Here is a 14,400-nt window from a genome sequence, read left to right as displayed (position 1 = left end):
ATTTTATCCTTCATGAAATACCTGGAGATAGGACAATAGTTATACAGATAATGTCTTATTTATTTTTTAATTTTAATTTTTAATTTAATTTATTGGAGTGACATTGGTTAATAAAATTATATAGACTTCAGGTGTACAATTCTGCAATATATCATCTGTATATTGTATTTGACCTTATGACGCTCCCTAGATCCTTCCTGGTTAGCTAATGGGCTATGGGAGGTGCAGCAAGTGCTGCCAAAACAAGTGAAACTCACAAGAACATTGTAACTATGGTGACCACTACCTTGTTTACCTCTGACTATAAAATAAAGCATCAGCTTGCAGTCTGGATCTGTTCTGTGGTCTCAGCCAGGCACAGAAGATCCACCTAGACCTAGCTTATTCTCTTTGTCTGTCTTTTCTTCATCCTTCGCCTGCCCCCCTCAGGCTCGCCGAACCCTTGGCTGTGCTGGCGCGGCACAAATCACCAAACTGTTGTCTGTGTCTATGAATATATATATATTTTTTTGCTTAATCCCTTCACTTTTTTGACTGAGCCCCTCAACCCTCCCTCCCCTCTGACCAGATAATATCTTTTAAAAGCCTGGTTGATAAAAGAAACAAAGACTGAGGAGTAGTCAAAGAAGAATAAAAAAATAAGGGGAGAGTTTATGGTTTTTAGGGTTTAAAAAGACTGAAGCATGCTTATAGATCGTGAGGAAAGAGCCAGTTGAAGAGAACTGGCTAAAAATGAAGTGAGGAAAGGAACAGAGCAAGGTCTTGAAAGCAGGAGGAAGTAAAAGAAGGTGGGGTCAGAGGTGAAGGGACTGGCTGAGTTGAAGGAACTCTTCTTTCTCTAAAGTTGGAGGACAGGAATGAGAATACTTGCTTATAAATGTGGAGGTTATTTTTGCATTTCATGTACTAGTGAAATTATTCAAATAATTTAGGAGAGTGATAGGACTATCACTATTTTGAAAGAAAAACGGTATGAAACTCCCCAATAATCTACCACATGCTATCACCATTTAAAAAGAAAAGATTACAGCACCACCACCACCACCACGATATCCCCCCGCCCTCACCCCGCCAAATATGAGATTAAAGGAAGAATACCCCTGACCTAGTCCAAGCCTGAAGAGTGATAGAAAATTTAATACCTTTTCAGGCAGTCCATTTCAGACAACTGCTGTTATCCTTTCACTGAGTTAAAATTTGCCTCTTTCAAATTTTCATGAATTGGCCTTAGGTTCTGACACACAGAGCAAGCCCACATTAGCTTTTAATTCTTCTTGATTAATACTTCAAGCTTTACAGCTAACATTTAATGACTATTTACTATGTGCCAGGCATTGACCTAAGCACTTTACTAGGATACTCATATTTAATCCTCACTATAATCTTATAAAGTGGGCACTATTTTTACACGTTGTATATATGAGGAAGCTGAGGCCAAGAGAGATTAAGAAGTTTGCCCAAGGTTATGTAGTAGTAGATAGTAGAGCCAGGACATGAACCCAGGTAGTATGGTGTCAGAACCTAGGCCCTAACCACTAGTATGCACTACTTCCCATCCCCTCTTGTGCACAACTTTTCAAATGTTCAATACTATCATGTTCCCCCTCAAGTCTACTCGTCCCCAGATTCAGTTTCTGGTCTTCAGACCCATCATCTTCCTGCTCACTCTCATAAGGACAAGGTGTGGTACGGCTAGGCTCCTTCAGAATAAACAGAATCCACAAGTAAACACAATCCTTCCAATCAAGTCAGAGTAAGAAGAGACTGTCATCTCCCCTGTTTTGGACGTTATAATTCTATTAAATGCAGCTTATAATGGCTAGGAAATCAGAATAAAGACTCTAGGGACACATTTACCATAGGTTCCAACTTAAATTATGTCGCTTAAGTGTAAAATCCTAGAAAACCAAGGACACCAATTTAGAGAAAATAAGACCAAAGAAGGGTTGACAACCTTGCAGCCTGAACAATTTGTTAAGGAAAGAAGGCACAATTACAGAAACATGCCCTTGAATATAGGAGCTAGGTCTGAGAGGTACAGGGCAGCCTTCAAGAACAAAGTGATTAAAAGACCGATGGTGATGCATGCTCATTTATCTAAACTCATGGGGAGCAATGCTTTCATATATGAAGGCCATTTGATTGTTTCCTCGGTGACTTCAGTCATAAGATCATCTTCAGTTCTTTAATACAGAACTAAAGTTCATGAGGCCTTTTATAGGAAGTATTAAAGCTGTACACCTTCCAGCCCTGGCCTGTGCGGCTCAATTGGTTGGAGCATTGTCCTGTATACTGAAATGTGGTGGGTTTGATTCCTGGTCAGGGCACATACCTAGGTTGTGGGTTGGGTTCCTGGTTGGGGCATGTGAGGGAGGCAACCGATCAATGTTCCTCTTTCACATAGATGTCTCTCTCTCTCTCTCAAAATCAATAAACATTAAAAACAAAAAAAACAAAAAAAACCCACCCAATTTTTAAAAAAGCTATTATTACACCTTCCCATGTTAACAAATACTTTAGTGGTCATACTATATTAAAAGCTGTAATACAGACCTGGCCCTTAGTACAAAAATTACTATTTCTTTTTAGGGGTATCACTTGCTTTTAATCCATATTTGAAATCACAAGTGCAATGTTAACTTTATGAGTATGTCCTCTAGAAAGAAACAAGATGACAGATGTTAAGATTACTTGGCCAAATAAAGCATTTCCATATCTTCTGAATAGTTCATAATAATTAATCTTATTACTTTATCTGCAAAGTGAGCTACCCAATATCACTAAAATTTTAGGATTTCTGATCTCATTACTGTAATTTTTTCAAATGTTTGGCCTTGATGATGCCAATAATTTTTAAGTTGTTGTTATGCCATTTGAGAATACAGGGATTTTGTGACTGGAGTGACCATTTTTATTTTTTAAAATATATTTTTATTCATTTCAGAGAGGAAGAGAGAGAAACATCAACGATGAGAGAATCATTGATTGGCTGCCTTCTGCACACCCCACACTATTGATCCAGCCCGCAACATCAGCATGTGGCCTGACCGGGAATCGAACCATGACCTCCTGGTTCATAGGTTGACACTCAACCACAGAGCCATGCCAGCCAGTCTGGAGTGACCATTATTAATTATTCTATCACTCAAAGTGGTTCTTCTGCCAGAGCAGGTGGGTGTTCAGAGAGATGCGGCAGGGAGCCCGGAGTCACTGTCATATTTTTCATTTGTACCTGCTGTGCAATATAAGCAGCAGTAGTGACTCCTGTCCTTTAGGAGTGCTACATAAATGGAAATCTTAGATGAGGCAGAATTTAGGAGGGGTTGGAGAGTGGAACATTTCTGTGTATTTGCTGTTCTTCTTTTGTCTATTTACTAGCTCCTCTTCTAAAATAAGATAAATGATTGAATTCACCTTGTAGATCACCTGTACTCACCAGGATAGCCTTCGAGTCCATAAGCTCGCCAACTGCTGACCGGCTGAAGTCCTGCTCTATGTGCATCGTGGTCACTGACTGAGGACACACTCAGCTGAGATCTGACCACCTGGCAGGAAGGAAACAAGTCAGAGGGCTAAAGTTATTTTACAGATCAAATCTGAGAACTTCAAAGCTCTAAAGAGATTTCTGGTATGGGCAAAGTTAGGAATCATAAGTCTGGGATCCTAAACTTAGTCCCATCACTTACTTGATGTAAGACTTAGATAAGTCACTTCTTAGAGCCTCAGTTTCCTCATCCATATACTAGCCACTAGAGAGCTATATAGAATTAAGATAATAATGAGAAGCAGGCTGATTTTTGCCTTAAATACTACCTTTTCAATATCATACCTTTGTGATTTCTTTTAGGACTCTGGTGTTTGGTATACTGGAATACCCCGAGTCACAATGCTGTTTACTTCTGTTAGGGCTAATAATAATGCTTCTGAGGCATTTGTATACAGTTGGTGTTTATTTTTATATATTTTTATTGATTTCAGAGAGGAAAGGAAAGGGAGAGATAGAAACATCAATGATGAGAATCACTGATCGGCTGCCTCCTGCACGCCCCCTGGTGGGGATTGAGCCTGCAACCTAGGCCTGTGCCCTTGACTGGAATCTAACCCGGGACCCTTCAGTCATCAGGCTGATGCTCTATCCACTGAGCCAAACCAGCTAGGGCTACAGTTGGTGTTGAAACAGAGCTATGAGGAACACCAGGCTGGGGAGGGTGAGAGAATGGAAAGAGAGCACTCTAACCATGCAATCCATCAATGAAACATTAGGAACCCTGTTTGTTAAAAGTACAATATGTATTCGTTTATTTATTTATTTAAATATATTTTTTATTGATTTCAGAGAGAGAGGGTGAAAGAGACAGAAACATCAATGATGAATCATTGATCGGCTGTCCTTTTGCAGGCCCCCTACTGGGGATTGAGTTTGCAACCTGGGCATGCGCCCTTGACCGAATGGAACCCGGGACCCTTCAGTCCATAGGTCAACACTCTATCCACTGAGCCAAACTGGCTAGTGCAATCTGAGCTTTTAAAAAGTTTTTCTGTTGCCCCCCCATGTCCCCTTGCCAAAATGTTGCCATCACTTCCTCCACTGCTCTCATTAGGGTCTTTTAACAGTAACTTTCTTCTCTAAGTTGCTACTTTCAATCTGTTTTGAGCTGGGTAACTAAATAACAAAGTTTTCATTACTCAATAGTGTATTTATTGAGTAATTACTGTTTTAAGTATGTGCTACACACAATGTCTCCTTCTCAGGTGACTTAATTCTAAAAGTATGTATTATGGTCAAGTTTTGGGCAAAAGTAGCTGAATAAGGGTCTGAGGGATTCTCCCATCAATCAACTGTATTATTGCAGGGGTGCAGACTTTCTGTGTTGTTCTGACAACTCTAAGACCATTTCTGCTAACAAGTGAAGCTTCTTAAGAAGCCGAGTTTCAGACAAATATGGTGGTATCGTGGCATTCCAATTTTATTAAGAACTATTCTAGGCTTGGAAAGAAAGCCTCACCCAGCCATCTGTGGACAATACCAAGGGCAAATTAAGGGATCAGGTATCCTCAAGTGTTAAAGTAACTGTAAAGAAAATATACAGGGGGCGGGGGGCAGCAATGGAGGAATAAGAACACATGTAATACCTTAATCAATAAAGAAAAGAAAATATACATTACACTGTAGTTGTGATTCTCCCTGTGTACCCTGCGCCCCGCCCAAAGGTAGAAATAATGGATGATGCTTAGATTCGTTATCCGTTCACTTTCAACTTGGAGAGATTATCTCTGAATTACCTCTGAATGCCTTCCTTCTCGGAGGCTCAGACAAGACCGCTATCAGTTTTACGGACAACAGCGATCCCTATCAGTTCTGGGATTATTCGGGTAGTTGGCTTTTTTAAAACTGCTGAGCGCTACCCTAAGGTCTACGAACACGGTTTACAGGTTTTTACACAAATCGAAGTAGAAATGCAAGTGGCCAGTTAATGGAAGGAATAAGTACCAATTCCCAGACATTTTTTGACCGAGGGCAGCGCCACGAAAGGCCACGTGGAGAAACCAGCTGCAGAGCTCTTCATCGCCAAAGCGGGACGTTTAATAACAACCAGTGTGGAAGCGAAAAGTGACGACGGCATTGAAAACCCTCCAGGAAGCGAGGCAGGACGTCGGGGAGGCGCGCGCCGCTCCTCTCCGTACCTTGTGGGCCCCGGGCCCCGTGCCGCGGGCCGCCGAGAAGTCGATGACCCCTCCCAGGTCTGCGGTCCCCGGGCGGCTCTGCCGGTAGAAGCGGAAAAGCTTCCGAAAGGCGTCCTCCCCAGGCTCTGTCACGAGCGTAGCCACGGAGCCCAAGGCCGCCGCCATCTTCCCCATCTCGCTGCCCGGCCTCCTCTGCCCCGGAAGCAGATTCCCGTGCACTGGACGCGCGGCAGGTTTTTCCGGGGTCGCGACCTCCGCTCGCCGAGGTCCCTCCAGCTAAAGATGGCGGCGTCGGCAGCGAGGGCCGCTGTGGCTCTGCGGGCCAATACCAGCCGGACCGCTGCCTTTGTCAGGAAAATCCCCTGGACCGCCTCTTCAAGTGAGTGATGGAGACGCGGCGGGGCGGCATTTTTAGGTCCAAGCGATCCTCAGGAGCTCTGCTTTCAGCGGAGCGCTCAGGTCAGCGTGGTGGCTCCGTGAGGAGGCCGGGTCTGCTTCTGTGCTCACCCAGGAGCAGGGGGAAACGTTTGCAAGTAACCGTGTAGGAATGTCCCTTGAGCTTTTGGAGCGCGTGTTCACGATCTCCTGTCTTTTAGGTGATTTGGTGGAGAGGCTATTACTCGGAAACTTTTAAGATTTACCATTTAGAAGGGATTACTTGGATTGCGGTGTGGGGGGAGGAATTCCAAGTGGCAAGATTGGAGGCGAGGAGACGGACTGAAAGGCAATTTCAGTAATTCAGCTCCAAGATGAGGAGCTGAACGAGGGTAGTGGTAGAAGGGAGGTCAGATCCATCAATGCTAACAAAACAAAACCGACAAGCTTTTCGTGATGTCTTGATAGGCGGTAGAGCACCAACCGAGGGAAAAGGAGGACTGGCTTCCAGGTTTTCACGTTGGTGAATTTCGTGGCTAGAATGTAGGAGAAGCGGGTCGGAAGGAGATGAGTGAAGTTTAGATGTGGGGGACAGAGGAGGCTGTGTGTCGCTGAGTGAGAAGTGCACTCTGAAGCCGTACTGCTTTGGGCTCGCCTTCCACCCCGGCCATTTAATCGTGTAACCTGGCCAACGGAAGGTAACTGGGCAAAGGGTCCCACTCTGTGCTTCAATTTCATCTCCTGTGAAACGGAGTCAGGATCGTCCTCATACCATGGTAAAGGAGTTTATATGTAAACCGCTTAAACTTGTGCTAAATATAGAGTTAAGTACTCCATAAGTGGTGGTTATTTTCATGATTACTAAAATTGAAGCTCATGGGGAAGGCATCGGCTGGAGATAGAGGGTCGGGAGTAATCCAGTACTGAGTTCTCTCGCCAACATTGTTTTTTGTCAGCGTCGGCTGCTGTTTTGAGATAAGGTTTTTACCTTTGCTTACCAAAATTTTGGTAAGCAGTTTTACAATTTACATTTTTATGATTTAAAATTTTACATTTGCTTACAGTCACTTTTGTGGATAACCCATGTGTCGAGTCAGTTCTCTTAAACAATAGGACAGGGGTAGCTTCTCTTAATTTTTGTGGCCCAAGTATGATAGTAGGATGGGAAGTAGGTCAATTTGTGTCTCTCCTTCTCAATATGTTGTGGGTGAAGACCAAACCCAGTAGAATGCCTTGCCTAGGCCCTGTGAAACTGTAGAAAGGCTCAGGGGTTTCTTCAGCATCTTGCAAATGCGAGATTCCACACTGTAATGGGGGATTTAAAACCTCGAAGAGCCCGGCCGGCATGGTTCATTGATTAAGCATCAACCTATGAAGGAGGAAGTCACAGTTGGATTCCCAGTCAGGGCACATGCCCCAGTTTCGGTCTCCATCCCCAATGTAGGGTGTGCAGGAGGCAGCCCATCAATGATTCTCATCATTGATGTTTCTTTCCCTCTCCTTTTCTCTCTGAAATCAATCTATATAATAATCTATATAATAAAGAGATAATATGCAAATTGGTCCTAATGGTGTCACAGTAACGACCAATTTGCATATTGACAGACCACCAGGGGGACTTGCGTGAGGCTCTCTTCCCTGCCTACCAGTGAGGCTCTCTTCCCTGCCCCCAGCGCCAGAGTCCTCTTTTTCTCCCGGGTGCATGTGCCTGACAAACACCCCTGCAACACCACACCCTGTCAGAGAGCACTCTGCCCAGGGATGCCACCAACCCCCCTCCTGAGGTGGTGGGGGCGAGGGGCGACACCTGCACTGCAGGAGGCCGGTTCTCAGGGAGCGGTTGGCAGATGCCAAAGGTGGGGGGGGGGGTGCGCGTATGCAAATCGAGAGGTTGTGGACCCAACATGAAGGAAGGGCCCAGGCGCGACAACGGAGAGTGGATGAGAGTGGACGTGGAGGTAAGGCACCAGACCTGGAAGAGCCACTGGTAAACAACGTGGGGATCCCACTGCCACAAACACCCAGGGCGGCCCCGCGATGCCCAGGACACCCGTCGATCCTCCCAAGTGCATAACCTCAAAGCCTCCTCCCACCTCGCACACCCCCCCTCCCCGCCCCCCCGCCCCAGGACAAGCCAGGCCCTGACCATGCCTGTGCAAGCACACCTGTTGCCTGCAAATTCTGGAGGGGAGTAGACAGAGAGCTGCTTGAGGCATGGGAGCGGGCACGCTGCGGGGCGGGAAAGGCCTCAGCTCCCCCCCTTCCCCCACTTCAGCACCCAGAGGGAGAAAAGCCTCTCGCACATGAATGCACTTAACGCAGTGGTCCCCAAGATGGATGCTGGCCCGTGCCAGCTGGACCCTCCCCCAACTCGGAGGGGGGAGTTGCGGGCCACGGTAGGCTTGACCCCTCAAAGCCAGTGCGAGAGGGGCCCAAGTGCCCAAACAGAGGCGGCTACAGGTCCAGAGAGGAAAGCAGTCAGTTCTAAGACAGGATGAAAAGCATAGAATTTTTAATTAGCCTGTAAAAGAGTGAGGGAGGAGTGGGGGAGATGGGGAAGAAGAGAAAGAGGGAGGGGAGAACTTTATAAAGGAGTCAGTAGAGAATAGAGTTAAAGAAGGAAAGAGGATGTATGAGAGAACTGTAGGAGCTATAATGAAAATCAAGTATAGTTGTGTCCTGGGGACAGATTTTAAAAGTAGGAGTCAGAAAAGAAAAAAAGTGATAGTGAATAATTAGGCAGGTAGATAGATAGATAGATATTAAAACAGTGGAAGTAGAGAATAATGTATGGGAAATGTAGGATGAGAGAAAGGGGGGGGAGAAAAGTTTTAAAGGGGAGCCAGTAGAGCTTAAAAGGATAATGGGAAGAAGGAAGAAATGGGGGAGGGAGGAAGTGAAGAAAAAAATTTACGGTGGGGAGGGAGGGTAGGAATAAAGATAAAGGAAAGAAGGAATGTGAGGAGGGAGTGAGGGTAGGAGAAAGATGGGAAGAAGGATGATGGAACAGAAGTAGGAAATAAGGAGGAAAGAAAAGTTTGTAAATGATCAGTCAGTAGGAAAAAGTGTTACAAAAGGAGAAAAATTGTGTGAGAGGGAGAAGCCAATAAAGAAGTCAAATACAGTTGTGTGTGAAGGGGATACGATTTAAAAAAAAAAAGTTAATAGGGGCAACCAGGCCAGCAGGGGAGGGCAGTTAGGGCTAACTAGACTGGCAAGTGTGGGCAGTTAGGGGGATCAGGCCAGCAGGCAGAGTGGTTAGGGCAGGCAGGTGAGCGGTTAGGAGCCAGAGGTCCCAGATTGTGAGAGGGATGTCCAACTGCCAGTTTAGGCCCCATCCCTGGGCTCCCAGATTGGAGAGGGTACAGGTCGGGCTGAGGGAATCCCCCCTCCCCTGCGCATGAGTTTCATGCACCGGGCCTCTAGTTATATATATATATAAAATCTCCAAGAGAGTCTGTATAACATTCAGTTTTGAAAGTCTCTCTCAGCTCATTCATTCATCAAATATTTAAAGATTATCTATTATTTGGTAGGCATTGTTCCTGGTGCTTGTAGCTGTTTTTCCTAAAAATTGTAGATAGTTTGGGGAAAGGTTTACCTTCCAGAGCTAGTTTATTTTGGAAGTGAATGTTTTCTAAAACTAATACCTGGTTTAAAACATGTATATTAACACTGTTTTTGTATCCTCTAGTAACAGGTTCTGTGAGATTCTGATCTTGCCAACTGGTTTGATCAACTATAGAGCTCTTAAGAAATTTAGTCCCTGGGGATTGTTGAAGGGTTAGCAAATATTGCCCGCCTGTGTATCAATCACTGTGGACATAGTGGACTCAACACTCGGGAGCTTACACTGTAGTGGTAAAGGGGAGGAGGCTTTACAAACAACAAATGTAGGTGATTGTTGAACCAATGAGGTTAAATGAACTAGGGCAGCGGTCAGCAAACTCATTAATCATACCAGAGCCAAGTATCAATTGATTGAAATTTCTTTTGAGAGCCAAATTTTTTAAACTTAAACTTCTTCTAACGCCACTTCTTCAAAATAGACTCGCCCAGGCCGTGGTATTTTGTGGAAGAGCCACACTCAAGGGGCCAAAGAGCCGCATGTGGCTTGCAAGCCGCAGTTTGCTGACCACGGAACTAGGGGAAAGAAGTAATAAGAATGCAAGTCAGACAGTACAAGCACTGTAGTTCAGAAGAGAAAGAGATCATGTAGTTTTTTGGTCTTTAACATTATCTACTGTTCATACCCACCTCATAGGGTACTGTATGTTGTCTTTCAGTAGAAGCTCAATAAAATAATATTCAGTGAATGTATTTGGCCTGGGTCTTGAAGGATAATTACAGTTTAGGCAGGAGGAGATAGGATTACTGACATGTCAAGGAGAAAGAATGACATGCAAAGATGGGAAGTCACAGGATGCATACACAGAATTTCATTTGCTGTACAGTAATGGGAAATAAGGCAGGAAGGTTGAAAGTAGGATCAACTCAACAAATTTTAGAAAATCAACTATTTAACTTAGTATAAACTTTAAATTATGAAAGGCAAGTAAATTGAGATTTTATTTGGAAATCTCTTTGTTGTAATTGTCTTCTATGTGATCTTCTCATAGGGATTATAATGCAGGCACTTAGTACAATGTCTGGTATGATGGTATTTGTTGGGGATGAAGACTACAGTCAACGCAGCAATTTATCAGTCCATGTCCCTACCCCATCACCTCCGAAAATCTGGTACATTACATCTTCATAGTCAACACCTTACCTGCCTACTAAATCTTAAGGCTTCAGGAAATGCCCAGTAGCTCCTGTACACAACAAGTTTGGAGTTCTAGGACACCTTTTGCTTTCTATCTACAATCTAGGATGGAGGATACAAAATGCATTAACTACTTTTAATGTTTTCTCTTCCTATACAGGTGAGCTGAGAGAACACTTTGCACAGTTTGGCCATATACGAAAGTGCAATCTACCTTTTGTGAGTTTTGTTTTGTGTTTTTTTAAGTAATAATGTTATCCTTTAATTCCTGTTTCTTGTTTTTGTCAAAGCATGTCAACTTATCTGTATGTATAATGGAGTGAAGCTGTTTAATCTTTTTTTTAAATATATTTTTTATTGATTTCTTACAATGAGGAAGGGAGGGAGATAGAGTTAGAAACATCGATGAGAAACATCGATCAGCTGCCTCCCGCACACCCCCCACCGGGGATGTGCCGGCAACCAAAGCTCATGCCCTTGACTGGAATTAAACCTGGGACCCTTCAGTCCGAAGGCTGACGCTCTATCCACTGAGCCAAACTGGTTTCGGCAAGCTGTTTAATCTTTGATGATAAATTTTGGGTGATACTGATTAAAAAGTGAAAAGAAAAAACCCCACCATATCCTAGGCATTTGTGCTAGTTTTTTATTGTTGCAGAACAAATTACCACAAACTTAGTGGCTCAAAAGAACATATATTATCTCAACGGTTTCTGTAAATCAGGATTCTGGGCACAGTCTAGCTGAGTCCTCTGTTGAGTGACTATATAACTGCAACCTGTCAGCTGGGGCTTTGGTCTCATCAGAGGCTCAACTTGGTAAGATTGATTTCCAAGCTCCTACAGGTTTTGGCAGTTGTCGTCTTTCAATTGTGGGACCGAGCTTTTGCTTTCTTGTTGGCTTTCAGCTGGAGGCTGCTCTCAGATCCTAGAGCAGGGGTCCTCAAACTTTTTAAACAGGGGGCCAGTTCACTGTCCCTCAGACCGTTGGAGGGCCAGACTATAGTTTAAAAAAAAACTATAAACAAATTCCTATGCACACTGCACATATCTTATTTTGAAGTAAAAAAAAAAAAAACGGCAAAAACACCCGCATGTGGCCCGTGGGCCGTAGTTTGAGGACGCCTGTCCTAGGAACGAGCTGCAGTTTTTTTGTTTCCTGGCTTCTTTGTAGGCTATTTCCCAGGATGGCAGCTTGCTTCCTCAAAGTCAGCAAGGGAGTTTCTTTCTTCAGTCTGCTAAGATAAGTCTTAGAGTCACAGATTGACACCCCATCACCGTTGGCATATAACCTGATCAAGGGAGCGGCGTCCCATCACTTTTGCCATGTATTCTTTTAATTAGAAGACTAGCACAGGTCTGTGTCGCATCCCCCTCCCCCACCCCCCACCACCACAGGGGATTATACAGGGAGTAACAAGGGGATCATGGAGCCATCTTAGAATTCTGCCTGCTACAGTATCATGATAATGAGATAGTAGAGGATAGTTTATCATAAAACTAATTGGTGGAGCCCTAACCGGTTTGGCTCAGTGGATAGAGCGTCGGCCTTCGGACTGAAGGGTCCCAGGTTCGATTCCGGTCAAAGGGCATGTACCTTGGTTGTGGGTACATCCCCAGTAGGGGGTGTTGCAGGAGGCAGCTGATCGATGTTTCCAACTCTCTATCCCTCTCCCTTCCTCTCTATAAAAAATCACTAAAATATATTAAAAAAACACAAAAAACTAATTGGTGGAGAATAGTTTAATTTTTATCCTCATTAAATTGGGTGCGTTTTAAAAAACTTTGCATATTTATTACATTCCCATTGCTTTCTCATGATGGTTTAGAAATCAATCTAATTTGTTTTACTTTATTCTGGGCTGTATTTTTCTGTGTGCTTTCTAGAATTAACTTTTTAGCTGGTGATAATGGTAGTGGTGGTGATGAGGGTGATTAGTCTCAGAAATTACCAGAAATATACCAAGATTCTGAAGCTTAAATTTTGTTTTTAGAAGTGAGGAAGTTAGAAACAGGGAGTGTACTTCTTTTTGTGAATGGAATTCCCTTGACTATTACTGTTACTGTGGTTTGTATCTAGAATGGTACAGGAAGCTCATTCTTATATTTTACTTCTCCAATGGTAGCAAAAAAGCAGAGAATGTTAAGATTAACATAGGAATTAAGCTTTGGGTAACTAGGAGAGTGAATATGCATTAAAGCAAGATTTTTTAAAATTTTTTTTTAATTGATTTCAGAGAGGGAGAGAAACATCAGTGATTAGAACCATCCATTGGCTGCCTCCTGCACACGCCCTACTGGTGGTCGAGCCTGCAACCCAGACATGTGCCCAGACCAGAAATCAAACCAGTGACCTCTTGGTTCCTGGGTTGATGCTCAACCACTGAGCCACAGGGGCTGGCTAAAGCAAAGTTTTTGACATTCATTAAAATGTCTATTACCCATTTTGGCAAATAAAACATTGGTAGTTTGATTTGGAGCTTATAGAAACTTTCTCAAGTTCATGATTATTTTCTTAAATTTCGAATTTTTAGGACAGAGAGACTGGCTTTCACAGAGGTATGGGTTGGGTTCACTTTTCTTCAGAAGAAGAACTTCAGAATGCACTACAACATGATAGTCATGTTATTGATGGAGTAAAAGTAAGTATTTTTCTATATATCATGTACTTACTGTATATCAATTAAGTAGGTCAGAAGTGTGAAATGACAGAGATTTGGGGCAATCTTTTAAAGCAGGCGTCCTCAAACTACGGCCCGTGGGCCACATGCAGGTGTTTTTGCCGTTTTGTTTTTTTACTTCAAAATAAGATATGTGCAGTGTGCATGGGAATTTGTTCATAGTTTTTTTAAACTATAGTCCGGCCCTCCAACGGTCTGAGGGACAGTGAACTGGCCCCCTGTTTAAAAAGTTTGAGGACCACTGTTTTAAAGAATGGCGGTGGTGGTAGAATGCCCAGTTCTAAAAGGTCTGGAGAGGCAAGTAAAAGAAGACCTGGTAATGGGTAGCAAGCATATGTAGCACCGAGCAGTGGAAACAGCAGCCTATTTATCAGGGGATGAAATCCTGGCTTTTCCACTTATTATGTGGCCTTGGGTCAGATTGATTTACAATTAATTTTTTCTAAATGTTTTTATAGATTTCATAGAGAGGAAAGAAGAGGGAGAGAGATACAGAAACACCAATTGGCTGCTTCCTGCATGCCCCCTACTGGGGACTGAGCCCACAACCTGGACATGTGCCCTGACTGGGAATTGAACTGGTTGACCGCCTGATGCATCAGACCACCAACTGAGGCCGGGCTGATTTATAATTTTTAATTGAAATTCAGGGAGTTTTACAAACAAAGAACATCCTCTTATTGGAGATGACTTCCTAATAAAAAGGCAGTCTTAAGGGGTTAATTTTCAGTTTTAATGTTTTTGCGGACATTGGCTTTCTTTACAGTGCTTGATTTTTTTCAGCTCCAAGTTCAAGCTCAGAGACGAAAAGTTTTGCAAGGGGATCAAACATCTGATGAAGAGAAAGATTTTTAATACTATTACTACCTATTAAATAAAGGAACAAAACTGAAAA

At 43.4% G+C, this 14,400-nt stretch overlaps 2 protein-coding genes across 4 annotated transcripts in view; one reads left to right on the top strand and one right to left on the bottom strand.

The window, feature by feature from the left end:
- Nucleotides 1-5,924, bottom strand: part of ALKBH1 (alkB homolog 1, histone H2A dioxygenase) — a 22,346-nt gene extending 16,422 nt beyond the window's left edge. The window contains exons 1-2 of one of the 3 annotated variants that reach the window (XM_054715866.1): nucleotides 5,686-5,924; nucleotides 3,437-3,545 (exon numbers count right to left, since the gene is read on the bottom strand). In XM_054715866.1, coding sequence (XP_054571841.1) covers nucleotides 3,437-3,545; nucleotides 5,686-5,859 — 283 coding nt within the window. In that variant the 5' untranslated portion in view covers nucleotides 5,860-5,924. Of the gene's footprint in view, nucleotides 1-3,414; nucleotides 3,546-5,491 lie in introns of all 3 variants that reach the window. The other 2 variants (XM_054715868.1, XM_054715867.1) reach the window with 2 other exon arrangements.
- SLIRP (SRA stem-loop interacting RNA binding protein) lies at nucleotides 5,847-14,400 on the top strand. The gene is made up of 4 exons (XM_008138781.3): nucleotides 5,847-6,064; nucleotides 10,986-11,044; nucleotides 13,359-13,466; nucleotides 14,289-14,400. Exons 1-4 carry the CDS (start codon nucleotides 5,968-5,970, stop codon nucleotides 14,358-14,360), a joined length of 336 nt encoding a protein of 111 aa, XP_008137003.1. The 5' UTR covers nucleotides 5,847-5,967; the 3' UTR covers nucleotides 14,361-14,400.

This window comes from Eptesicus fuscus, chromosome 5 (genome assembly GCF_027574615.1).
Source record: "Eptesicus fuscus isolate TK198812 chromosome 5, DD_ASM_mEF_20220401, whole genome shotgun sequence".
Classification (NCBI taxonomy): Eukaryota; Metazoa; Chordata; class Mammalia; order Chiroptera; family Vespertilionidae; genus Eptesicus; species Eptesicus fuscus.
Note: the sequence above shows the minus strand (reverse complement) of the source record. Positions and strands in the feature narration are given on the sequence as shown.